Source organism: Vulpes lagopus, chromosome 11, assembly GCF_018345385.1.
Source record: "Vulpes lagopus strain Blue_001 chromosome 11, ASM1834538v1, whole genome shotgun sequence".
Classification (NCBI taxonomy): Eukaryota; Metazoa; Chordata; class Mammalia; order Carnivora; family Canidae; genus Vulpes; species Vulpes lagopus.
Window position 1 is genome coordinate 27,160,414 of NC_054834.1, and position 24,860 is coordinate 27,185,273.

A 24,860-nucleotide genomic window follows, 5' to 3' on the forward strand; every position below is an offset into this window, starting at 1 on the left:
GGAAGGACAGGCTGCCTTTCTCTCCCAGCACACCTTGCGCCCTGGAGCAGAGAAGGGATTCCAAGCCCGGAACCAGGGAGCAGGAGCCTCCTAAGTCTCCAGTGACCCTCTCCCCCCGCCTCCCGGTCCAGAGCAAGGCTGCCCTCGGGCCGCCCAACTGCCCAGCGGCCCAGCCGTCTGTGGGCAGCTCTTCCAGGGACTCCTCCGTGGGCCGGCCCTGCAAGGGGCTGACCGCAGGCCCTCTTGCGGGGCATCAGCTACTGCTCCCCCCCACCCCCCGTCCACACGGGGCTGGAACTGGGGTCTGCTCCTCCCTGTGGCTGCCCCCCGGCCTGCTCCCCACCAGGCTCAAAGTCAAGGCCAGCGGAAGGGCCCAAGGACAGAAGGTGTCTGCCCCATGCTACCCATCCTTCCAGCTGTAACCCAGGAGGAGGAGGAGGGCGGAAGCGGGATGTGACCTTCCGGATCCCTGTCATGGAAAATCCCAGGCGCAGGCCCGGAGGGGGCCAGTTATTTGGGGAATTCAGGCATGGGCCCTGCGCCCTGAGAGTGGATTTGCTGAAGAGCTCGATAATCCCTCTGCGGGGAGTTCCCAGCGGGGCCCAGAGGACCCAGCCCCGCGGGCACCTCGCCCCTCCCTCTGCATCTTTGGGCTCAGAGCTCTCGGACCTGCCCCCCTGCTGGCTGCCCTCCACCCCATCCCTGTGCCCAGAGAAATGGGGACACTACAGGCAGATCCTGTCCCCCTACTGCTCCCGGATGCCAGGGGCAGTTTTTCTTCCTATCTGCCCCCTCTGGCCTCCCCTTCCCCTCTTTGCCCCTCATTCTTTGGCTCCTTTATTAGATGCACGGCAACAACGCCCCCCCCCCCCAGCTGGTCCTGATCCAGCTCCTCTCTACCCTTGTGTCCAGCTGCTACGGGGTTACAGACGCCCCTTCCAGCCAGCAGGCCCCGTCCCCACTCCCAGGGACTTCCCGCCACTCCCCTGCCGCCGAGGACTCAGGTCCTCAGTCTAACCTCTGGCCTCCGCGCTGCAGACCGGCCTTCCCTGCCCCAGCATGAGAAGGACCGAGGCCGCTCTGGTTCCAGGCTCTGGCCCAGGTCATGATGCTGGCTTCCCTCTACCTCCGAGGAACTCTGTATTGTCCCCCTTTGGCTTCCTCCCTCCCACCTGCCAACCCCAGGCCGAGATCCGGCCCAGGACTTCTCAACGGGGAGTAGGGGAGGGCAGGTGCCCTCAGTAACGAGGGGCGAACAGGACCCGCGCTGCTGCCGTGGTTGTGCGTCCGTCCGTGGGCTGGCCCCAGGGTGGCCCCCCTGCCTGCCTGGCCCCCCGGCCTGTCCCCCGCCCCCCACAGTCACGATCCTCAGACTCAGGGAGGGCTTCCCAGGGAGGGCTTGCCGAGACCCTGTCCCCTCCGCGTGCAGGCATCGCGCTGCCTCTTGAGCCCAGGGCCCCTCCCAGGTGCCTCAGAAGCAGTGGCCCTGGGCTCCCAGGCGACTCCTTTCCCCAGTTCCTGCGTCCCCACAACCTCTGCAGGGGGGACAACGGTCTCTCCTTCTTTCTCTGGGAGGCTGGGCACAGAGTCCGAAGCCCCAGATTCTGTTCTATCCACTCACATTATTTGTCTCCCTGGGCCTCAGTTTCCCCACCAGAAAAACAAGGGAAACAGTGGGGCCATGTGGCCTGTGGCACCTGGGATGCTGTGGGACTGTTCCCGTCAGCCTGTCCCCAGCCGCATGGCTCCGGCCTTGCCCCCCCCCCCCATGCCTCTCTCAGCAGGGGCTGCCGTGGGCCGGGGGAGGGGGGTGGCCACGGGGAGCGCACAGCCGGACAAATGGACCTTCCATGGTCCAGCCGCCTGTTGCTTCAGGGGCGGGAGGGGAGGAGTCCTCAGGGATCCTGTTTCAACAAACGTTTCTTTCCCGAGGAGAAGGCGGGGGGAGAGGGGGAGAGGGACCTATTTAAAGCTACCCCGTGGCTCGCTGCCGCTCTGTCTGTTTGCCGGGGTCTCTGGCCTCCGGGACCAGAGGCGGGGGCTCGGGACGGTCCCCGTGACCCGTGACCCGTGCAGTCTAGGCTCCCTCAGCCACTCTGCCCCAAGATGGGCCGTGGGGTGAGTATCCCCAAAGAGAGCAGCGGCCCTGTAGGGAGGAGGAGGGCTCTCTGGGGGGTGAGGGAGGCCGCAAGGGAGAAGGATGGGGTGGGCAGGGGTGCGAAGGGAGGGACACAAGAAGCCGGCCCTTCGGACTTGGGCTGAGAGTCTCCCAGTTACAAACGCGCTCGGTCCACAGGTCCCAGCGCTCAGATGCCCCAGTGCCCCCCTCTGCACCACTCGCCAGGATGAGCCCGCGGCCCTCCACCCTACCCCACACCCCCATCCCTGGTCTCCCCGCATCCTAGACAGACCCTGGCTCACTGCGCCTCCCAGTGTGCCCGCCGAAGGGAACCTGGTTCCGTGAATGCTCCTGTGTGTGCCACCCCATCTCCCCGAAATACCCATTCCTCTGGCAGACCCAGCCCGAGAAGATGGGGGTCCAGGTCACAGTTGGAGAGGCCCGGGGGCACGGCGCCCGAGTCACCAGCTCCAGGGTCCCTGAGTGCCGGGACGGCGTGTGCCCCCAGCCCCTGGCAGCGCGGGCGGTCATCCTCCGTGGCTTGGGCTTTGCGCGCGTTCCCAGGGGCTGGCGAGAGCTGCCTGCGCCCCCGTGGCCCACCCCTGCCTGGGCCACTCTGCAGCCCTGGGAATGCCAAGGGGAAGATTAACAACTGTGGAGTGGGGCGGGCTGGGGGGGCAGGGACCGGGCTCTGGATTCTTGGAAATGAAATTTCCATATGGAGAAAAGTCACCCAATCCCTTACACACTGCGCCTGGCTGCTTTCCTTTTGTGGAATTCTGGCGGAGGGGAAGGGTCTGGGGAGCGGTGGGAGGGCGCAGAGGCACGGGGATGCCCGTGGGGAGCCTGGGGGAGCTTCTGGGCCCAGGGAGGGGTCACGCAAGGACGTGTTATTGCACTGGGTTTAGCAGCTGGGAAAACTCTGAGCTTGGACACCAGGGTCCGTGAGCTGGGGTAGGAGCTATAAATAGAACCGGTGTGTGTGTGTGTGTGTGACACATGTGCTCTCCATAGGCCAGAGCTGACACACTTGTTCCAGGGTGAGCTCCGGTGTGTGCCTCAGAAGGCAGGTTTGCGAGAACCTTGCAGGCCTCCGGGCACGTGGGAGCGCACATGTCCCCGCATGGGGATGAGCGGGGCTCTGTGAGCCGCTGCCCCCAACCCCGACCCCCATGCTAACCCCTGGGAAAGCAAGCCACTTGGGACCCTCAGCTGAACCTTGGCATGTCCTGTTCTGACATGCGGACCGCTGAGGAGAGGCCGGGCTGCCCCCAGCCCGGAGCCCCCAGCCCAGCGCAAAGAGCCAGGGGAGGTCTCCTCTGCTGCTCCCTCTTAGAGCAGGGAGGCTCAGCCCACCAGGTCCTGCTCCGGACGGACAGACAGACGCAATTCGACCTTGATTTCTTCCAGGGACCCCACTGCCTGGGGTCTCTGCCCTCCTGCCAGCAGCCCCGACCCCGACCCCCACCCCCCTGGCTGTGCGCAGGCAATGGCAGGCTGGGGAGCGGACCTGGTTCTGCTGGGAGGACGGGCTGGGGGGCAATGGGGGCGCTTAGGGCTGGAGCTCAGCGTTCAACCTGCCAGGAGAGCCGCTGACCGCAGTGCCAGGGCAGTGCCAGGGCTCCTCTGTCTCCTGTCTCCTTCCCTACATCCGCACCACAAAGCCAGGCCTGAGTGTCACCCTGCGCCCTGTGGCCGTGAAGGGCAGCGTGGGAGCTGGGGGCAGGGATGGCAGTGGTAGGAGAGCGCCCAACCCGCTCCAGCTGCCACCACGAGGCTGCGGTGGGGGAAGCGTGGCTGCTTTCCAGCTGCCCCCACTCTGTCCCAGCCTCTGGCTCCCTCAGAAAGAACTCTCTGTTCTCCTTCAGCATTCAAGACCCGGAGAGGGGGACTCGTGGTGGGGGGAGCCCGGGGGGGGGGGGTCCTTGCTTCCTCTCTTTCTTTCTTGCCCGGGCAGCCCGCTGGCCCCAAATCTCCGCAGGATCCTGGCTGCAGAGCCTGAGATCCTTGCCAGGATGGGAGGGGGAGGGGGCCGTGTGTCCCCAGCTCTGTGCAGGCCTCGGGGAGAACAGGGTGGGGGCTCAGGAGAAGGGGTGCTGCGTGGGGATGCTCACTCCGGCCGCCACCCAATGTGCCCCCAGCGCACCGACTGCCAATTGGATTCTAATTTTCACGAACTTTATCTCATGTCTGAATGTATGGAAATTCTCGGGGCTCTGCTCCTCTGCCCCCCGCCACAGCCCCCTGCACCCCCACCCTGACGCCCAGGCCCTGTTCCTGCCCCCGACGCTCTGCAGGGTCCCTTGAAGCTGGTCTGGCCTGATGTCTCGCCTCTGGTCCCTCTGCTGCTCTCCGTCTGACCCACAGTTCGGTCCCAGCACGGGGAGTGTTGGTGAACCCAAAACACAGGAATCCATCCCACCCAATGAGCCCCCCCCCCCCAGCTTAGGTCTCCTGGGGAGGGGGTCGGACAACTTCCCAGGAGCCCTTCCCCTCTCCGCTTGGGCCGCTTCCGTCTCCCCAAGATGCTCAGCCTCCAGTACGTCAAAGACATACTTGATTCATTGGTGCTCCCTATGGAAGCAGGTGGGGACAAGGGTGTCCCCCTGTCCCTGAGCCCCCTGCCTGTGCCCGATTTCCCTGCTCAGACGGCTCCCTCTGCGGGCACAGGCCTCGTGATCCCGCCTGATGAGGGCAGCGGCTGCAGCCACGTTCCCGGGTTGCTCCTGCCTCTTCAATGGGGGGAAAAGTGCATTATCCACGAGCACAGATTTTTATGGCAGTGAAACCACTTGGGGGGGGGAGCTACAATAGACACACGTCGGGACACATTTGTCCCAACCCACAGAGTGGCCAGCGCCACGAGCGAGCCCTCCTGTCAGCTCTGGACTCTAGGTGATACCGAGGGGCCAGAGTAGGTTCCCGATGGCCACGAATGCGCCCTCGGGGGTGGGTAGGAGTGTTGACAGTGGGGCAGGGGGGCAGGGGGCATCTGAGAACTCTCCGTACTCTCTGCTCAGCTTTGCTGTGAGCGCACAACTGCCTTTAAAAGAAAAGTCTACTTTTAAAGAATGCTCATGATCCTGTAAGAAAAGGATAGATACGTTGGCTGTAGATCCCATCCAGGTGTCCAGGCTTTTTTTTTTTTTTTTTTTTAAGATTTATTTATTGTAGGGGGAGGAGCAGAAAAGGGAGAGACAGAGTCTTAAGCAGACCCTATGCCGGGCATGGACCCCAGGCGGGGCTCGACCTCACGACCCTGGGATCACGACCTGAGCCAAAACCTAGAGACAGACACTTAAGCGACTGCACTCCCACCCAGGCACCCCCCCTTGGGTGTTCAGTCTGTACAAAAAGATGAATTACACCACAGTCCAGCATGTAGAGAGGCGCATTCCTGAGAGCCTCACACGGCCTGAGGGCCCAGTGGAGAAGGAGGCAGGGGACAGAGATCCAGACCTTCTATAACAAGGACGCGGGAGTGGGGGCGGAGTGAGGAGGACGCCGGGGCGCCCCCAGGCCCTCCCTGCCCCCCTCCCCCAGCGCCCCAGCAGCCCCACTGCCCACCCCGCGGAAGGGGAAATCTGTTCTCCCCGTGGAGCCTGGGAGCCCGGCGCTTGGAGGAGGCCGGACGGAGGCCGTGAAGGGGAAGGGAACAAGGGCCCACTCGAGGCTCCAGGGACATGGTCACCGGGTCTCCCCGGAGGCCCCCAGGATGCCAGGGCCTGGGAGCATTTGAGTTTTAGCTGTGTCCTCAGAGCTGATTTCTTGTATTTTGCACAAATGGGGCCCAGTTTCCTTGTCACCCCGTCGCATCTCGAGGCCTCATACTGTGCAGACCACCCCCTTGCCCAGAGGCGGGCGGGCTGGCCCACAGTCAGGACCGGGCCATGGCTCCCCTCTGTCCCCGCTTCTGGGACTCGCTCGGACCCCCCGGCTGATGGCTTCTCTCAGCCCATCAGCCCTGCCCATCGCACCACCAGCTCCACCACCGGACCCGAGGCTCCCAAGAGACTCTGCTCCCCCAGGTGCCTCGCCGTCTCCGCTCCTCTCAGCGTCCGTGGCGTCGGGGCAAAGCCCCCCCACAGGCTGCTCTACCTCAAAGCGGCCCCCAACCCTGGCCACTGCCTGCCAGCGTTCTAAATAGTGGAGGATGCTGCTTTTTAAAGTTTTTGTTCCGTTCAGTATTAAGCAGCAGGGTTTTCTGAGCCAATAAAATCCTAGCAGAGCCCAACAATAGGCAGCTACGAGTGGGGCCCTGAGCCCCGGGGCCCACGGTCTTCCCTGAACCTCCAACATAGGGCCCGTGGCCCTGCGACTGGTGGGGGAACTGAAGGACTGGGGTCCCTCCTCCACCCACGCCCTTCCCTCCCCCCGGGCTGTTGCTACCTCTGACCCCACCACCCCCGGCCCAGCGCCTGCACTCCCGCTTCCAGGGGGCATAGAGGCTTGGGTGTCCGGCCTCCCTGACTCTCCGGGTTCTCCCTTCCCCCTGCAGGCCGGCCGTGAGTACTCGCCTGCTGCCACCACTGCGGAGAATGGGGGCGGCAAGAAGAAACAGAAAGAGAAGGAGCTGGATGAGCTGAAGAAGGAGGTGGCCATGGTGAGGCGGGCCGTGGGAAGGGGCCCCCGTAGCCCAGCACCCCCCGGGTCCCTCGCCTCAGCCCCGGGCCCCTCCGTCCACACACGCCTTCGAGGCTCGGTACCCAGCCCCCCGCCCCAGAGTAACTCAACTGTCCCCCCAGGATGACCACAAGCTGTCCCTGGATGAGCTGGGCCGCAAGTACCAAGTGGACCTGTCCAAGGTGAGTGGAAGGTCACCTTGGGGGAGGGTGCCCACGACCGGAGGACCCACGCAGGCAGGGCCTCTGAGCTGTAATCCCAGCCCTGGGACCCGCAGACTCGTGACTAGCTGCGGGCTGAGCCAGGACTCGAACCCAGACCCCCTGCTGCATAGGCCACAGCCCCTCCCCTGCGCACCTGGCAGCCAGGCCCCAGGGGCTCCCCAGGTGGCGCTTGTCCTCTGCCCCTGAAGGGACACACGTCTCAGGGAAGGGACACCTGTGAAACGGTGAGGTAACCCCACCGCTCTCAGTGTGACTCGTGCGCCCGCCATGCGCACCGTGGCAGGACAAGTGGTCCAGGTACACTTCCCTGATGCCCACGCGGGGAAGCTGTTGTATGCCTGTTCCTGATGCGGGGGGACTCGAGGAGGGCCCCACGAGCGGCACAGTCAGACAGCAAGCCCATCTTTCTGAAACACAAAGCATCCATGATGGTAGTTTGTGCACACACCTCCTCCTGCAGGCCCTCCCTGACTTCCCTTTTGAAAATTCCCTACCCACCGCCCTGCCCCCGGCCCGTTCCTTCCCCTTATTTTATTTTTCTTCATGGCCTGGCAGGGATATCTCCTGATCATGTGTCACCTCACCAGGTCGTAAGCCCCCCAAGGCAGGGGTTCTCTGGGTCCCCAGAGCCGACGATGGCACCCCATATGCAATAGGCGCTCAAGGCACATTTATTAAATAGATGAGTGCACAGATGGAAGGGTAACTAAGTGGACTCTGCCCTCCAGGGGCTCGAAGTCCAGCAGCAGGAAAGGACGTGTTGCAGAGCTCACATGCCCCACGCAGAGCACGGCTCCGTCAGCGCGCGGGCTACACGGGACTGCCTGGGCCGGTGGGCTGGGGGGGCGGTGCAGGCCAGGCTGTCGGGGAGGACACCTGTTACCAAAGCCGCGTGACACTCGCGGTCGGGAGCACTGGCCTCTCCTTGAACGCTCGCTGGAAAGGATGTGAAGGAAGGCCCAGGGCGGGGGGGACCGCAGCTGCGTCTGCGGGGAGCCTGTGTCCTGACCCGCAGGGGCCTCAACCCAAGGACCCCCGGGGCTGGGGCACAGTCCACGCCTCCACGGGCTTCGGCGCCAAATGTCAGCTCCTCCGCGTGGCCTTTCCCAAAGCTCCCCTGCCTCTTCCGAGCAGTGGGGTCTTTCCCTGCGGACATCGTGGCCCTGCCGAGGGGCCGCGGGACAACTGTGGACACGCGCTCACACTCCTCTCCCTACTCCCTCAGGGCCTCACCAACCAGCGAGCCCAGGACATCCTGGCTCGGGATGGGCCCAACGCCCTCACCCCGCCCCCCACAACCCCGGAGTGGGTCAAGTTCTGTCGCCAGCTGTTCGGGGGCTTCTCCATCCTGCTGTGGATCGGGGCCATCCTCTGCTTCCTGGCCTACGGCATCCAGGCGGCCATGGAGGATGAGCCATCCAACGACAACGTGAGCCGGGCCCCGGGCTCCGCCGTCCTCCCCGAGGCCCGATACGGTTGGGGGCAGGGAGCGAGAGCGTCGGGTCCCAGCCCCACAGGCCCCTGCCTTCCAGGCAGCCCGTCCCTGTTCCTTCCCGCCTGCGTGGGCTTGGCTGCCTCCCTGGAGCCTCAGCCCCTAGAGAAGTCCTAGTCCTGGCAACGCCCACAGTCCCCCCTTCTCAGGAGAACGAGTGGGAGGCTGGGGAGAAGGGCTCTCCGCCGCCGTCACTCCCAGTCACAGGCAAAGTCCCCAGGGCCGGGGCGGTCAGAGTGGCGGCTGCCCCTCCCGGGCTGCAGGTGCCTCACAGCTTCCTCCTCCCCAGCTCTACCTGGGCGTGGTGCTGGCAGCTGTGGTCATCGTCACCGGCTGCTTCTCCTACTACCAGGAGGCCAAGAGCTCCAAGATCATGGATTCCTTCAAGAACATGGTGCCTCAGGTAGACCCACGGGGCTCCGGGCTGGCGCCAGGGTTCGCCGAGGGTCCCAGCTCCTGAGCTCCTCGTGCTCCGAGACCCGGGCTCCCGCTCTCCATGCCCGGACCTCACTCCATGGCTCAGGGCGCCCGGGGGGCCTGCGGGAGGCCGGGGCCGGGGGTGGGCGGCGGTGGGGCCATGGGCAGCGGAGAGCATGAGCCTCCTGCCCCGCACCCCCCAGCAAGCCCTCGTGGTGCGGGAAGGAGAGAAGATGCAGATCAACGCGGAGGAGGTGGTGGTAGGAGACCTGGTGGAGGTGAAGGGCGGCGACCGCGTGCCTGCGGACCTGCGCATCATCTCTTCCCACGGCTGCAAGGTGAGGAGGCGGCGGGGGGCCCCGGCGGCCCTAAGAAGCAGGCCGCACACCGCTGGGGGACCCCGGCTAGAGGCGGAAGGTCTGGGAGGCCCTGGCCCCCGCAACGCCCAGCCCAGCTGGTCTCCCACCGTGTACACGGAGTGTCAGGAGGCTGTGCTGGGCATGCGCCATGCCCCAAGCTTGTTTGATTCCCACTTGATCGCAGCTGCGTGGTGGGTGTCGTTAGGTGTGAGATGCCCCTTAGGTGTGCACACCGCCTAACCTCTCTCCGCAGAGCAGTGCATCCTGCGGGGCTGCCGCACAGGCCGCAGGTGGTACCAGGTGCAACCCCAGGCGGCGGTGTTATCTCAGACCCTTGTGTCCGAGGCGCCCCTTGTGGGTGTGTGACACAGGGATGCCCGTTACGGTCCCGAGTCTGCAGACGAGTACGTGGAGGTTTTGCTGGTTAAGTAACCAGCCCAAGGTCACATAAGAAGTCGGGGACAGCCAGGATTCTGAACCAGAGCAGGGACATTAGCTGAGTAATGCTCTAAATACATGATGAGCACAAGCGTGATTTTGTCCCTGGGGTCACGGGGTCAAGCGTGGTTGGAGCCGGAAGACAGCTGTGCACACCCGTGTCCGCCCGTCCGCTGACCATGCACCTGCTTCCTCCTCAGGTGGATAACTCATCGCTCACGGGAGAGTCGGAGCCACAGACCCGCTCCCCCGAGTTCACGCATGAGAACCCCCTGGAGACCCGCAATATCTGCTTCTTCTCCACCAACTGTGTGGAAGGTGAGAAGCTGGCCGTTTGGGAGATCCCCGTCCTCGCCAGACTGAGGGAAGAGTCTCTGCCATGAATCCCCAGGGGGCTGTGATTGTGCTCACTTGTCAGACCTCCAGCCCAGGGTGTGGGGGACCCTGATTCCCCAGTCCGCTCCCAGACCCGGGGTGGGAGGGGGGCCTGAATATTACAGGCTGGGGGGACCTGGCTCCGTGGAAGTGACCCCCTCCCACAACAGGAAGATCTGAGGGCCGTCTACGGCAAGACGCAGCAGATCCCAGTGCTTGCAGATATCGGGCCACGACCTCCGTGCACACGCACACGCACACGCAATACACAAAACACAACACGGAGGCACACAGACACACACAGTAGGCAGCACGCACATGCCCCCAGTCAGCCTTGACGCCTACGAGTCATGGTTGGACTGAACTTCCATTTCTCCTGGTTCTGGGACCAGCCCCTCACCTGTCTCACTCTTGCTTTGCCCAGTGACCAGGCTGGGAGGTTTGGGCTGCCCAGGACACCCCATCTCCATACAGGGTCCTGGAGACCAGCCAGGCCCAGCGGGAGCTCCCCGCGCTGCCACCACGTAAGGGCAGGAGACCAAGCCCACCCCAAACCCCTGCCCGCTGTGGCTGTGCCTCCTGGAGAGGGGCCGATGGTGAGAGCTGGAGGGGAAGGGGGACCGGCTAGACCTCGGGCGGGGGACGGGGGCAGGAGGAGGCTGCACGCCCTGCCTCCATGCCCTTCCCTTGCCAATTCTCACCTCTCCTCGGTGTATCATGTCTCTCCCAGCAGTTTAAAAAAAAAAAAAACGATTCATCTATTTTAGAGAGAGCATGTGTGGGGAGGTGAGGGGGAGAGGGAGAGAATCTCACACAGGCTCCCTGCTCAGGGGGGACTAATGAGCCCTGATGTGGGGCTCGATCCCAGGACCCTGAAATCATGCCCTGAGCCGAAATCAGGAGCTAGATGCGTACTCGGGCGCCCCTCTCGGAGCTTCTCCCAATCCTTTAGCAAGTTTGGATTACAATGAAAGTCACAGCACATGAAATCTCTTCAATTTCTAATGTACTGAGGTTCTGAAAGCTGCTCCACATTTCCCACAATTGGTAAAAATGCCTGGTAAGATACGCGCCTAGCTTTCTCTGAAATGGCCTTGGAGGAAGGAGAAAAATTGAATAGAACAGGCATGTGTTGAGCGCCTACTATGTGCCGGGCGCCGGCCAGGTGTGTCACGGCACCCCGCAGCTCCGGATCAGAGCCATCCCAGGCGGGAACCCAAGCAAGAGTGTGGACCGGGACCGGCCGGCCCCCGCACACCCGCTCTTTCCCTCACGGCACGCTCCCTCCCCGGGAGCCCCGGGGGCGTCTGCCGGCCTGGCTGCCTCCGTGGATTCTCTGGCCCGAGGCGGAGAGAGAAAATCTTCAGACCACACAGAAAACATAACATCATGTACTTTTGGATCCTAACAAGCAGGAGCCAGATTTTACTGAGCTGCTCGAGCAACACTTATTTCACTGCTTGCACCTCCTCCGTTTGAATCTGAGTCTCTCTGCAAGGTCTCTTCTCAGGCCCAAGTGTTAAGGGAAAATGAGATGCGGTTCCTGGAGTCTGGGCCTGGCGGTCTGTGCCGGGGGTGGACGGGGCGGGGGGGGGCGCCAGCGCGGGAGGTGCGGTTGCCACGGGGTGACCTGCAGGTCCCATCTGAGGCTCGTTTACTCTTCGGCGGTTCTGCTTCTCCAAGGAGTAGGGTGGGACGTCAGGCCCCAGCTCCCTCTGTGTTGCAGGCACAGCTCGGGGCATCGTGATCGCCACAGGTGACCGGACGGTGATGGGCCGCATAGCCACGCTGGCCTCGGGCCTGGAGGTGGGACGGACGCCCATAGCCATGGAGATCGAGCACTTCATCCAGCTGATCACGGGGGTGGCCGTCTTCCTGGGGGTCTCCTTCTTCGTGCTCTCACTCATCCTGGGCTACAGCTGGCTGGAGGCTGTCATCTTCCTCATCGGCATCATCGTGGCCAACGTGCCCGAGGGGCTGCTGGCTACGGTCACCGTGAGTGGCTCAGGCTCAGGTGCCGCCAGCGGAGGGAGGGAGGGAGAGTCTTGCTACCCTTTCCTCAAAGGCGCTAGAGCCTAATGGTATCTGGGCAATTTGTTCCCTTCCAGCCCCTAAAGTCACTCGTCAGATTGTCATCTAAGACATGGCTCAGAGTCTGAGCCTGAAAAATCCCCGGTATGGCTGCGCCTCGGGGTGCAGGGGCTCCCCCGGAGCTCGTCGCCACCCTGTCCCCCCCGCTGCACTGTCCACCGCACTCTGCAGCTCGTCCCCACCCACCCTGCCGCAAAGCCTCCCTCAGAGGTCACGGATGACTAACTGGCAAACCCAGCGGTGACCCTTCCTCGGGGCCTTCCATGGCTCTGCCCACACACGGCACCGCTGCCCACCCTCCTGGACTTCTCCCCTCCGTCTGTGACATGTTGCCATCCTGGTTCCCCTCTGTCCCCTGCAGGGTCTCCTCTTCCCCCTACCCCGACCCCGACCCTGATCCTCGGGCCCCCCACCCCTCTCTCCCCACCCCTGGAGTGAGCTCACCACCCCTCCACCACTCGCACACCCCTCGGCCCAGCTCTCTGGGGCCCGCTCTGGGGCTCAGGCCTTGTATCTTCAATTCCCGGCTGGACTTTTCACCTAAATACACACCCACGGTGTCAGTTCAACAGTTCTGAAACGGAACACCCCCACCCCCACACGGAGGTCCCACCAGGTGTCCGTGGACCGGGATGAAGGCAGGAGTGCGAGGCCTGGTCTGGGGCGAGATCGCGGGCCCCTCCGGCTCCGGCCTTAGCCCTCCTTACTCTCCTCTGTCCAGGTGTGTCTGACCCTGACGGCCAAGCGCATGGCGCGCAAGAACTGCCTGGTGAAGAACCTGGAGGCGGTGGAGACGCTGGGCTCCACGTCTACCATCTGCTCCGACAAGACGGGCACCCTCACCCAGAATCGCATGACCGTCGCCCACATGTGGTTCGACAACCAGATCCATGAAGCGGACACCACCGAAGATCAGTCTGGTGAGTGGGCACTCCACGGGGGCGGGGGCGTCCAGGGCACCCACGCGACGCCCACGACGGGGAGGGCGGGAGCAGACTGGGGCTGGGAAGGGGAGCCAGGCTCCCGGATCTCCCTCTCTGCCTCCCTCCCAGGCGCCACGTTCGACAAGCGATCCCCCACATGGACGGCCCTGTCTCGGATCGCCGGTCTCTGCAACCGGGCCGTCTTCAAGGCCGGACAAGAGAACATCTCGGTGTCTAAGGTAGGGAGCCGGGGGCGCCTCCGCGGCCCGCCCACCTTGCCGATGCCCGGCTCCTGTGCTCGCACCCTCTGCCAGCCTTGAGGCTCCGGAACCCCCTCCCTCGGCGCTCCCCACCCCCCACCCCCGCCCGTGTGACACTGAATTCCCCTCTGGCAGCGGGACACGGCGGGCGATGCCTCGGAGTCGGCCCTGCTCAAGTGCATCGAGCTGTCCTGCGGCTCCGTGAGGAAGATGAGGGACCGGAACCCCAAGGTGGCAGAGATTCCTTTCAATTCTACCAACAAGTACCAGGTCTGGTTGGGGTGCCGGGTCAGGAGCGGGGGAAGGGGCTGACATGAGTGGGGCGCACAAAGCCTGCGAGTGGTGGGGGCATCCGAGGGCCCTGCCCCTGCCGTGTCCCCCAGGAACCCCAGGGGTTTCTGTGTCTGGTGACAATGACCCTGACCTCCAAACTGCCATCCTCACTAAACCCCGTTGCCTCCCAGCTCTGGCCTCAGCCTGCCATCCCTTCAGCTGTGGGGTCGGCCACACCTCTGAAATTTCCCTGGGGTGTCCCTCAGGCTGCTGGCACCCGCTGAGTGCTGACAAGGCAGCCTCAGCCGCCCTGTGGGAGCACCCCGAGGCCAGCACGGTGGTGGGGTGCTGGCAAGAGAGCCACCCGGCCCCTTGCACACGCCTCTCTTAACTGATCGCCTCTCACCTACTTGTGAGGCGAATGAGTATCTATGGGCAGGTGGCTCTCGGGTTACAGGGCTGGCACGACAAACGCCCCCTCACACGCCAGCTCTCCCTCCGTTGACACTAGTTGACAGACCAGAGGACGTGTCCCCTTGGGAGGCCCTGGGGCAAGTCCGGCCCCGTTCCTAACGGCCTGTCTTCTGTCCAGCTGTCCATCCACGAGCGAGAAGACAGCCCGCAGAGCCACGTGCTGGTGATGAAGGGGGCCCCGGAGCGCATCCTGGACCGCTGCTCCACCATCCTGGTGCAGGGCAAGGAGATCCCGCTAGACAAGGAGATGCAAGACGCCTTCCAGAATGCCTACATGGAGCTGGGCGGGCTGGGCGAGCGCGTGCTGGGTGAGGGGCCAGGCGAGCGTGCTGGGTGAGGGGCTCTGGGCCTCCACGGCGCCCGGGCCAGGGCCTGGGGTCACCTGGTTGCGCTCGCTCTTCCTTTCTGCCTGATTCAGGGTTTTGTCAACTGAATCTGCCCTCCGGGAAGTTTCCTCGGGGCTTCAGATTTGACACGGACGAGCTGAACTTTCCCACCGAGAAGCTCTGCTTCGTGGGGCTCATGTCCATGATCGACCCTCCCCGGGCCGCCGTGCCAGACGCCGTGGGCAAGTGCCGCAGCGCTGGCATCAAGGTACGGGCCCCGCCCTCCCATCCTCCCTCCCAGACGCCAGGAGCCAAGGGGCGGGCGGGCTGCTGCCTTGAGGACACCCAGGTCCCGGCGGCCGCCTTCCCGCCAGCTGAGAGGAGAATCGGTGCATCAGCAGGGAAAGCCGGCCCGCCCCTAGCTCTGGCCCCGTCCCTTCAGGACAGCTACCAGGCACATCCCTTCCCCCACTCTTGCTATTCTGACCCGGAGCCGATCTGGCGCTTGTGTCTCAGGGATCGGGCTGTCCTACCTTCCCGACTAGGCCCACTCTCTCGGCCCCCGGGAGTGGGACGAGCATGCTCCTGCCGGCGCCCTCGTGCTCCCCACGCGCCCCGTCAGCTAGCTCTGGTCCTCATCCTCCAGGCACACCTCTCCTAGGTCCCTGTGTCCACCTGCAACTGCTGCTCGGTGAGCACCCTCCCTGCCACTTTATTCCCCACTCTGCATTTATCTCGAGCGCCTGTGGACCAGGCACTGCCCAAAGCTGGAGGCCAGCGGAGACGTAAGCCCTTTCCCCCGCGGAGCCAAGGCACCTCCTCAGCACCCCCACCCCATCTCACAGCCAGGCACCGTGCCGTGGCCGCTCCTCTTTTTCCAGCATCTCAGCTGACACCAGAGCAGCTCAGGCTGCCCGTCCACTGAGGGCCAGGGGATAGTGAGACGACGGAGACGTGGTGCCTGGCCTCCGGAGCTCACGGGCTCTCAGGGGAACAAATGCCTGTACACTTAATCACGGAACAGCCCGACAGCCAGGGTCATGGGCACCTGCCACAGCCCAGATGCTCCCATAATACAAACAGCCACTCGTAGGAGCCAGGCAGTGTTTTCGGCACTCAGCCTGCATGAGCTCATCTGATCTCCACAAGCACCTTATGAGTCAGCACTGGGACTTTCCCTTACAACAGAAAAGGGAAACTGAGGCACCAAGTAGCACACTCCTCAGTGGTTGGAGCCGGGATGTGAAGCAAGGCAGCCTGCTGTTTGCTATCACCCCGAAGCACAGTGTGTAGACGTGTGCGTGTGTGTAAGGGATTTCTCAACCCCAATCACTCCGTCTCCGAGGTAGGCGTCATCATCCCCATTTAAAAATAAAACCAGCTGAGACTCAGAGTGGGTAAGTCGCTTTCCCAAAATAAAACTGCCGGTAAGGGGTGGATCAGGTATGTGAAGCGTGGCCCAGCGTCTGGCAAGCCGTGCTCGGGCACATCGGGCTGCCTGTGGCCATGACCGGAACCTGCACGGGAGCCTGGGGACAGTACCTCCGGGCACTCAGAGTGGGGAGCAGCTAATTCCGCCGCGGAGAACTGGGCAGTATTTCACAGAGCGCTTGATACTCGATCTGGGCCTCGAAGGCCGCGGTGTTTTGTGAGGCAGGGAGAGGGAGGCTGTCAAGGTCAGAGACAGTGCGTGCCTGACGCCATGAGACGGCACGCGGGGTACAGGTGCATGGGGCAGGAGCATAGGAGACCGGGGCGTGGGCCGGGACCACGTGGAAGGGCTTTGCCCAGATGCCCGACTTGGGCTTGATCCTGGGGTCCGCAGGGAGCCACAGGTATCCAGCTTGCAAGAGGCCCCCCGGTGGAGGGGGGTGGATCTGGAGAAGGATCAGAGGCAGGACACAGGGAGAGAGGCCGTTGCGGTGGTTCCAGCCGGGGCAACATCCTGAACCAGGGTGGCAAAGGGGTGGAGGCGATGGGTCCCTTTTGAAAAACACTCTGAGAACACGGTGACCAGGCCAGACACGGTTGGTGAGGAAGGTGCAGGGATGAAGGGAGGGAACAGTGTGGAGGTGGGGGCAGAGGGCAGGCTTGGCGGGGTGGCCAAGCGCACCTCGAGTTCAGTTCTGACCTTCCGTGGGAAGCGTCTAGTAGACGCCCAGGGAGAGACGTCCCCGGGAAAGCTGGCTAAGCTTAGAGACCAGCACAGAGGGTCAGGGCCGGAAAGCGAGGCTGGTGGGCACCCAAGTGCAGCTCAAGACCTATAGCAGGCATGGGGACACAGGGATGAGGGTGAAACCAGGGCCACGGGTCGTGGGCTACATGGAGAGAGAGGAACCAGGGCAGGAGGGGGAGAACGTCACAGCTCACGTTTGCTGGGCGCCCACCCAGTGTCCCTGACTCCTCATGAGGACGACCCGGGAAGCTGGGGTCGTCCCCACCCTGGGCCAGCGGAGAGAGGGGAAGGTCAGTGTGTGTGCGGGCTCAGGCCTGCCGCCCCTTCCCCTCCACCTGGCGGCCACCCTGAGGATGCGGGAAAGAGCTGGAACGAGCTGGGAAGGGACCTGGGAGTAACAGAGTCCATGCAGACCGCGTGGGGCCGGCTCTCAAGGAGGGGGTGGTGGATGCTGCCCGGTGCTCAGAGGTGTCAGGCAGGATGAGGGCTGCAAACCTGCCGTCAGGGGCACAGGGCCCTGAAGGGGCTGGCTCCTCGGCGTCCATGGGATCTGCCCACAGATCCACAGGTGCACACGCTCCTCCATCAGGCTCTGATCCCCCCGCGCCCGTGACAGGCCGCCCCGTAGCCCACCTCGCAGATGCCAGCCACCCCCCCACCAAACTCCATGCACTCTGCATGGATCAACTTCTTCCCATGCGGAGAAGGGGTGATGGAAGGCCGGGGCAGTGGCTGTGCCCTCACCCTGCCCTGCCAGGCTGCATGGCCGCAGCAACCAGAGCGGACGTGAGCCTGGACACAGACAGTCATGGGCCCTTTCTGGGAACATGAGGGCCCTTGGAGCCCTGACAGCCTCGTATCCCAGGACAGCCAGCCTCTTAGTCTCCTCTGCCAAGGGACCCCGGTGAATTCGTTACTCGTTGGGAGGCTTTCCTCCACCCAAACACAGTATCTCTGACCCCCAAGTACAGCCTGTCCCCCTCAAACATGGGCACACGCACACACGCGGTTCCCCCAGCATGGCTGGGATCTCTCAGTCTGGCTCTTTCTGACTTATGGCAAGGAGTGGGTTGGAAGAGGCCCTCAGCACTGCTTTTCTTCTTTCGCAGGTGATCATGGTGACCGGGGACCACCCCATCACAGCCAAGGCCATCGCCAAAGGGGTGGGCATCATATCCGAAGGCAACGAGACCGTGGAGGACATTGCGGCCAGGCTCAACATTCCCGTCAGCCAGGTCAACCCCAGGTGAGGCCTCCGCAGGCCCCGTCCCCGGTCACCCCGCCCCGTCCACAGAACACCTCCCTGTGAGCTTTGAGGCTGTACCTTTGACACCCCAGCGGCCGGCCCCTTAGCCCCGAGCGTGTCCAGGCTGTGCCACTAGCTCACTGCGTGACCCTGGAGATGCCGTGTTACGGCAGCCTTGAGCCTCCACTCTCTCAACTACAAATTTAGGGCACAAACCACACTGCAGGGTGGCTATGGGGGTGAGGCATGGGTGAGAAAACCAGCACGTTGCCTAGCAACGACTCTGCTGGGCTACGATGTCGCCTCACTTCCTCCGAGAAAGATGGGACAGACAGGCCACGGGGAGAGGGTGAGGGGGACAATGCCCCCGACTCTGCAGGGACCCTGCAGCCCAGCGGCAGGGACTCACCTCTGCTCCCACCATCCAGGGAAGCCAAGGCGTGTGTGGTGCACGGCTCGGACCTGAAGGACATGACGTCGGAGCAGCTGGACGAGATCCTCAAGAACCACACGGAGATCGTGTTCGCGCGGACGTCCCCGCAGCAGAAGCTCATCATCGTGGAGGGCTGCCAGAGGCAGGTGAGCGGGCGCCGCACAGGGCCGGGCCTGGACGGGCCTGGACGGGCCTGGACGGGCTTCCTCCTTGCTCTGGCTGTGTCTTCACCCAGGGGGCCATCGTGGCGGTGACCGGGGATGGCGTGAACGACTCCCCCGCGCTCAAGAAGGCCGACATCGGCATCGCCATGGGCATCTCGGGCTCCGACGTGTCCAAGCAGGCCGCCGACATGATCCTGCTGGACGACAACTTTGCGTCCATCGTCACAGGCGTGGAGGAGGGTGAGGAGCCTCGTGGGCCGGGCTGGCACCCAGCATGGTGGAGGCCAGCACCCCGTTTCCTGGGCCTTTACCCCCAAGCAGAGCCAACCCGGGATTCCAGGCCCCTGCAGCCCACTTTGGCTCCCCTCAAACTCAGAGTCTCCCTCCCTCTCTGGGGAACATGGGCAGCCTCGCTTCAGGGGCTGGGGCTGTGGAGGGGCCCCCATCCCCCTGATGCCCCCCGAACCTCCCCCAGGCCGCCTCATCTTTGACAACCTCAAGAAATCCATCGCGTACACCCTGACCAGCAACATCCCCGAGATCACCCCCTTCCTGCTGTTCATCATCGCCAACATACCCCTGCCTCTGGGCACCGTGACCATCCTCTGCATCGACCTGGGCACAGACATGGTGAGGCCGGGGTGGAGCGGCATGGGGGGTGGAGGTGGGTGGACGGGGAGGGAGAGGTGCCCCCGGGGCCGCTGGCCGGGCTGCCATGGTTGAGGGAACAGAAGCCGAGACCCTCACCATAATAGGGCCTTAGCAGCACGCGCCGAAGGGCATCGAAGATTCCCCCCCGCTGACCACCCCCTGCACCTGTCGGCTCCCTTCCACCGCCATCCTCCCCTCATCCGCCCGCACGCAGGTCCCCGCCATCTCCTTGGCCTACGAGGCAGCCGAGAGCGACATCATGAAGCGGCAGCCAAGGAACCCGCAGACCGACAAGCTGGTGAACGAGAGGCTCATCAGCATGGCCTACGGACAGATTGGTGCGGCGGGGCCCTGGGGCCTGGGGGGGCCCGAGGGCAGTCTCTGCCCCGCCACTGGACGGAGGAGCCCCAGGCACATCCCAGGCCAGCAGCCACCCCCCGAGGGCCCCGGACGTTGTCTGTGGCCCGAGTGGCTGGTCCCCCCGCTTCCTCCTCTGACCGGGCCTGCCCTCTGCCCGCCCCCCGCAGGGATGATCCAGGCCCTGGGTGGCTTCTTCACCTACTTCGTCATCCTGGCAGAGAACGGTTTCCTGCCGTCGCGGCTGCTGGGAATCCGCCTGGACTGGGACGACCGGTCCATGAACGACCTGGAGGACAGCTACGGGCAGGAGTGGGTGCGTGGGGCCTCGGCTGTGGACTCCGGGGCCGGGGGGGCGGGCTCGGCGCCTGCGGGAGTGGCCACTGAGGGTGCCCCCCGCCCAGAGCCCGCCCGGGCCCCCAGCATGCTGCCCCTGCCCCTCAGCTGCCTCTCACGCTGCCCGCCCGCCCCGCAGACCTACGAGCAGCGGAAGGTGGTGGAGTTCACCTGCCACACGGCCTTCTTCGCCAGCATCGTGGTCGTGCAGTGGGCTGACCTCATCATCTGCAAGACCCGCCGCAACTCGGTCTTCCAGCAGGGCATGAAGTGAGTGCCCCCGGCCCCCACTCCCGGCAGAGAGCCGGGCCCCCACCCCCCCCAGACCCCTTCGCCCCGTGGCCACATCCGGGGGCAGAGCATCAGATTGCACCTGCCCGGATACTCGCACGGCCACAGCCCAGCCTGAAATGGGTGGCTGAGAAGAAAGCGGTCCGAGCACCATTTCTGACCAGTTTTCACTTTGCTCCTAATCCGGTGCTTTAAGGTTCCCTGCCCTCTCCCTTCCTCTTCATCTTCCCACATGTCTTCCCTCCTCCATCCTCCCTCTTGCATCCCGTGTCCACCCCCGCCCCCACGCTCCCCCCTGCCCAGCCCTAAGTGCGGGTGCCCCTCGCTCCCCCGGACACAGGGAGCTCAGGCTCATAGCGCCCGCCACTCGGAGTGTGTCACCCTCCTGGGGGCTGGGAGCTGCCCGGGGGCAGGCTCGGTGTGTCCTTAGCGCATCAGTCACCAGGTGCCAGTCGGCGTGCTGTCATTCAAACACGTCGTTTACCCTCACAATAGCTCAGCGAGGTAGGTGCTGATTTCATTTTCCGGGCCAGAGACCCCAAGAAGCTTACATGACGTGCCCGAGGTCACCCAGGTCGGCCTCTAGGGCCCACGCTCTTGGCGACGGCACCAGGCGGGCTCCTGTCGGGGTCTGGCCCCTGTCGGTGCTCAGCGATCACTCGGTGACCGCGGCGTGGACAGTGGTTAGCGCTGAAGGAATCAGGGTCCTCCTCGAGCACAAGCTCCCCTAGGGCACTTTTGACACAATTTCTCAGTGTGGGGAACGAAGCAAGATGCCAAAACCCTGGTGAAGTTAATAGCATGTAAGAAAGGAAAGTGGAGAGTCCCAGAGAAGCTCCCAGGACCGTGCTCTACGCTGTGTTTGGGTCCTGGCGTCGTGTGCGTACATCTCCAGCGTTCACCTTCCGGGGAGCGACGGCTTCCTCTTGGCTGGGTGCCTTCCTCACATCTCTCTGCTTTATTGAACATGTCACTTAGTGAGTATGTGCCTGGAGCCGTCACCAGGCCGTAGGCCGCGTGGGGCGGCCCCCCTCTGGGGCGGAAGCTCGTGGGGAGCACAGCATCCCCCCGCACAGAGCTCGTCGGCCCACACGCTAGAAACACTTACCTGCTGGGTGACTGCGTGTGTGACAGGCAATAATCGGAGCTGAGGTCAGCAGGCAGGAAAAGTAAAGAGAACCTGCGAAGGAGCCGTCCAGCCATCTAGCCTGGGAAGAGGGTGTTTGCACACAGAGGGCGGCGGGGGTGTCTCTAACCATCCGGACATTTCTCGGGGCCTCTGTCCCTCCCATCTCCAGAGTCCCCCTGCATCTCCTGCCCCCACACCCCCCCTTCCAGCACCACCTACCCTCCTTTCTTTGCCTCTCCAGGAACAAGATTCTGATTTTCGGGCTGCTGGAGGAGACGGCGCTGGCGGCCTTCCTGTCCTACTGCCCGGGCATGGGCGTGGCCCTGCGCATGTACCCGCTCAAGTGAGTGTGTCCCCAGCGCGGCCCCCCGGACCCGGGCTCCGGTGTCCACAGCCTCCTTGGCTTGACCACCAGGGACGCCCCTGACACGCTCTCCTTTCTGTTTGGTGCAGGGTCACTTGGTGGTTCTGTGCCTTCCCCTATAGCCTCCTCATCTTCATCTACGACGAGGTCCGGAAGCTCATCCTGCGGCGCTATCCTGGCGGTGAGCACCCCTGCCCACCGCCCGCCAGGGCGCCCCGCTGCTGCCCACCCCCCAGGACACCGAGCGCCCAAGCACTCCTACCGCGTATCCTCGCGCCTTCTTCCCCTGCAGTCCCCAGATCCCGGGGCCCCAGGTCCTCGGAGCCCTGACCCTGCCTCTTCCTCACAGGCCCGGGTTCCCCCCCACCAAACAGACAGGTGATCCTCAGGTTCCGCCAGCCCCCTGGATTGCAGGGCACAGAATTAGGAGGGCCCAGGGCACCCCCTTCCCCCTCCACAATCTACAGAAACCAACAGGTGCAGAGCAGAATTTATCAGCTTGGGGTCGTAAGGCAAAGAACAGCAGGGCCAGCGCTGGAACCCAGGCCTCCCGGTTCCAGAGCAACAATCAAGTTTGTTTTTTTTTCTTCCAACAAGCATTTTTGGCCACTTCCTGGAAGTTGAGAACGGATGGCCTCTGAGCCAAATACGCCCGTGGATATTGTTTGGTTTGGTCCACCCTTTATTGTGTGGCTGTGTTTTTCAATTGGCCCCATGACTAAAATTAGGGGCTTTCACATAAAATCCATATTTCTGACTTCCAGGGAATCGTGAGCTGTCAACCCCACGGCCACGTCTCTGCACAGCCACAGGGCGGTCGCCCCTTTACAGTCACCTGTTACTGCGCAGCCCACTCTGTGCCCGCGCTGCTCTGTGCTAATAGGACTCTCTCCCTTCCCCTAACCCGGGACCTCCGCTCCCTGACGTCCGCCCTCCCTTGCACCCTGATTTCGCCCTCCCTGGGATCCCGGGGCCCCTGCCCCAGGCCTGTGCTGCGCATGGCCGTGAGCCCCCAGCCCAGGGAGATGGATCTTTGTGCCCCTCCTGCCCCCCGTGAACTCACGCCGTGCCCCATCTCTCCCACAGGCTGGGTGGAGAAGGAGACCTACTACTGAGCCTTCAGAAGAAGGACAAGGCTCAGGCCGGGCGCCTGGAGGTGGTGCAGGGAATGGTGATGCGCAGAAGACTGGGGGTGCTGGGGGAGGGTCCAGGGAGGGACAATGAGCCGCTCAGCAGACTAAGCTGGGGGCAGCGGGCACGTAAGCTCTCGTAAGCTCGGGGCGATTGCCTTGCAGACCTAACTATGAACAATCGGCTTAGACACCACACGTTAGGGTCCCTCCCAGATCCTGCTCCACTGCTCCACCCTGTTGTCCACTTTTCCGAGGAATTGAGGGTTACCCCAACCCCATGCCGTCGTCTGCCCCCGCACACCCGCCTCCTGCTAGAACACATCAACGCCCTCCCTTCCCGGCCAGGGACCTGTCTTAACTGGGAAGAGGGGACTGTCTCAGATCACTGATGCCCCTCCGCCTCTCCGTCTCACCCCACCATCCAGTCCACCCATCGTTTGCTTCCTGCAAGCTGCCGCCCGCGCCCCTTGGGATCAGACACAGTTCCTCCTAGGGAGTGCCAGGCCGGAAAGGGAAGCTGATTGTAGAAGCCAGTCCTCCGCAGGCAGGCGAGGCTGGTTAGGAGCCTCCAGAGGAGGGCGGGCAGGGGCGTGGGAGGCCGAGGAGGGACGTGGCAAAGGGAGCGGGGAAGAGAGTGCCAGGACAGGACAGCTGATGTGCAGTGTCTCCGCCCCGTGTCCTGCCCTTTTAGAGCTTCCTGCCAGCAGACCCAATTCAAATGTCATCAGAGTAGCGGCAAAGGCAGCCAGAGAACCCAGGAGCCCCGCTGGGATCCCGCACCCCTGCCCCGTACAGTCCCCACCCACCCGGTTCGTGCCCTCTGGGTCCTGCGGCCCAGGTGTCCCAGATGGTCTGGCGGCATTGTCCTCACTCACTCATGCCTCCAGGCTGCTAGGTCCTCAGAGGCTCCGTGTTGGGCCCAGAGGGACACCTGCCCCTGCCACCCCCTTCCCCGCTGTGTCCATCCCCACGAAGCTGCCTTGTTCCCTGAAGCGCCCGGCCACCAGCTGCAATCGGGGTGGAGGACGTTCCCAGGACCTTCCCACGGCCCAGGGACATGCAGAACCAGCTTAGGTCACCAGCCTGCTCAGAACCTCCCGACAAGAAGAGAGCAGGTGCTGGGAGGGCTGTTCCTCCCAGGTGAACGCCCCCCCCTCTGTGGGAGCACTAACCCCGCTTCCCAGGACGGGGAGTTGGTTTCAGGTTCCTGGGAGACATTGCCCTCCCTTTACCCCCACCCAACAGCTCCGCTCTGCAGGCAGCTCAGCCCCTCCTCTAGGCCCAGCCCAGAAGCCCTGGGAAGCCCGGGAGAGACACCCAGCTGAGCGGCCAAAGGGAAGACCCAAGGCAGAGGGAGGGAGGTCCGTGGACGACCCCCGGGGGGCGCCCCTTCACTACACTGGAATTTTACCTTATCAGAAATACCTTGAAATAAGTGAGTCGTTGCTCCAGCTCAGAAAACGAAATGGGAAACCACATGAATTTGGGCCTGAGAAGTTTGAGATCTGTTGACTATGGACAAAGTCTACCTTTGCACCGTCAGTTAAAAAAAAAAAAAAAAAAGGCATCTGTTTAGCAAATTAAAAGCATAAACCACTAGCGATGGCATATCTAGTCCACCTAAAAGTATACTTTGGAGGCACTTTAGGAATATCTACGTAGAAGTAGTGTGTGCATGGACTAATCATCAATTCTCCTGTGTTTGTTCAAGAAACATTTGCAAGACCTTCACTCGGTGACCTTTTGTAAGACATTAGTTCGAGGTACTACGTATGTACTTGAAAATAATAAAGTCGCATTTATGACAAAGAAATCCCGTCGGTCATTCAGGTGTCCAGACTGAATCCTGGCCTCCTTCCCAGCCTGGGGTATTGAAAGGTGCGCGGGGGAAGCAGCGAGGGAGGGGACGATCTGGGGGCAGATGACGTCAGTGGAGAGAGCCGGGATGGAAAACAGGCTGCAAAGTGACCTGGAGGAAAATGTCGTAGTAGAGGCCGCCTTTCTCCGGGCAAAGCTGCCCTGGGAGTCACAAAGCCTTGTCCAGAGCAGGGAAGGACCCATGAGTCGCCCGGGACCCAAATTTTCAAGGCCACTTCTGCTTGTCCTGTTCCAGACCCACATCAAGCCGCTCTCCCTCTGAGGGTGGGGGAAGGAGACGGCGGGCTGAGGCACCCTCCCCTCACCTG

The 24,860-nt window shown here is 63.4% G+C and overlaps 1 protein-coding gene and 1 long non-coding RNA gene across 2 annotated transcripts; one reads left to right on the forward strand and one right to left on the reverse strand.

Moving 5' to 3' along the window:
- Positions 1-1,963: 1,963 nt before the first annotated feature.
- Positions 1,964-24,487, forward strand: ATP1A2 (ATPase Na+/K+ transporting subunit alpha 2). Its single transcript, XM_041721952.1, has 23 exons — positions 1,964-2,118; positions 6,618-6,722; positions 6,865-6,924; positions 8,192-8,395; positions 8,748-8,861; positions 9,079-9,213; positions 9,873-9,990; positions 11,774-12,042; positions 12,860-13,058; positions 13,191-13,300; positions 13,457-13,591; positions 14,187-14,376; positions 14,487-14,662; positions 17,680-17,816; positions 18,245-18,395; positions 18,485-18,653; positions 18,889-19,043; positions 19,279-19,402; positions 19,592-19,737; positions 19,897-20,027; positions 21,419-21,520; positions 21,631-21,722; positions 22,628-24,487. Exons 1-23 carry the CDS (start codon positions 2,107-2,109, stop codon positions 22,654-22,656), a joined length of 3,063 nt encoding a protein of 1,020 aa, XP_041577886.1. The 5' UTR covers positions 1,964-2,106; the 3' UTR covers positions 22,657-24,487.
- On the reverse strand, positions 20,035-21,523 carry LOC121471341. The gene is made up of 3 exons (XR_005982654.1): positions 21,397-21,523; positions 21,157-21,256; positions 20,035-21,004 (listed from the first exon to the last, which is right to left on the reverse strand). It is a non-coding gene; the product is annotated as an uncharacterized LOC121471341 (long non-coding RNA).
- Positions 24,488-24,860: the final 373 nt, after the last annotated feature.

Bases quoted from the DNA above. Each gene is read 5' to 3' on its own strand.
- ATP1A2 (XM_041721952.1), top strand. The intron at 6,723-6,864 runs GTGAGGCGGGCC...CTGTCCCCCCAG, and splicing joins TGAAGAAGGAGGTGGCCATG to GATGACCACAAGCTGTCCCT. The intron at 9,214-9,872 runs GTGAGGAGGCGG...CTTCCTCCTCAG, and splicing joins TCTCTTCCCACGGCTGCAAG to GTGGATAACTCATCGCTCAC.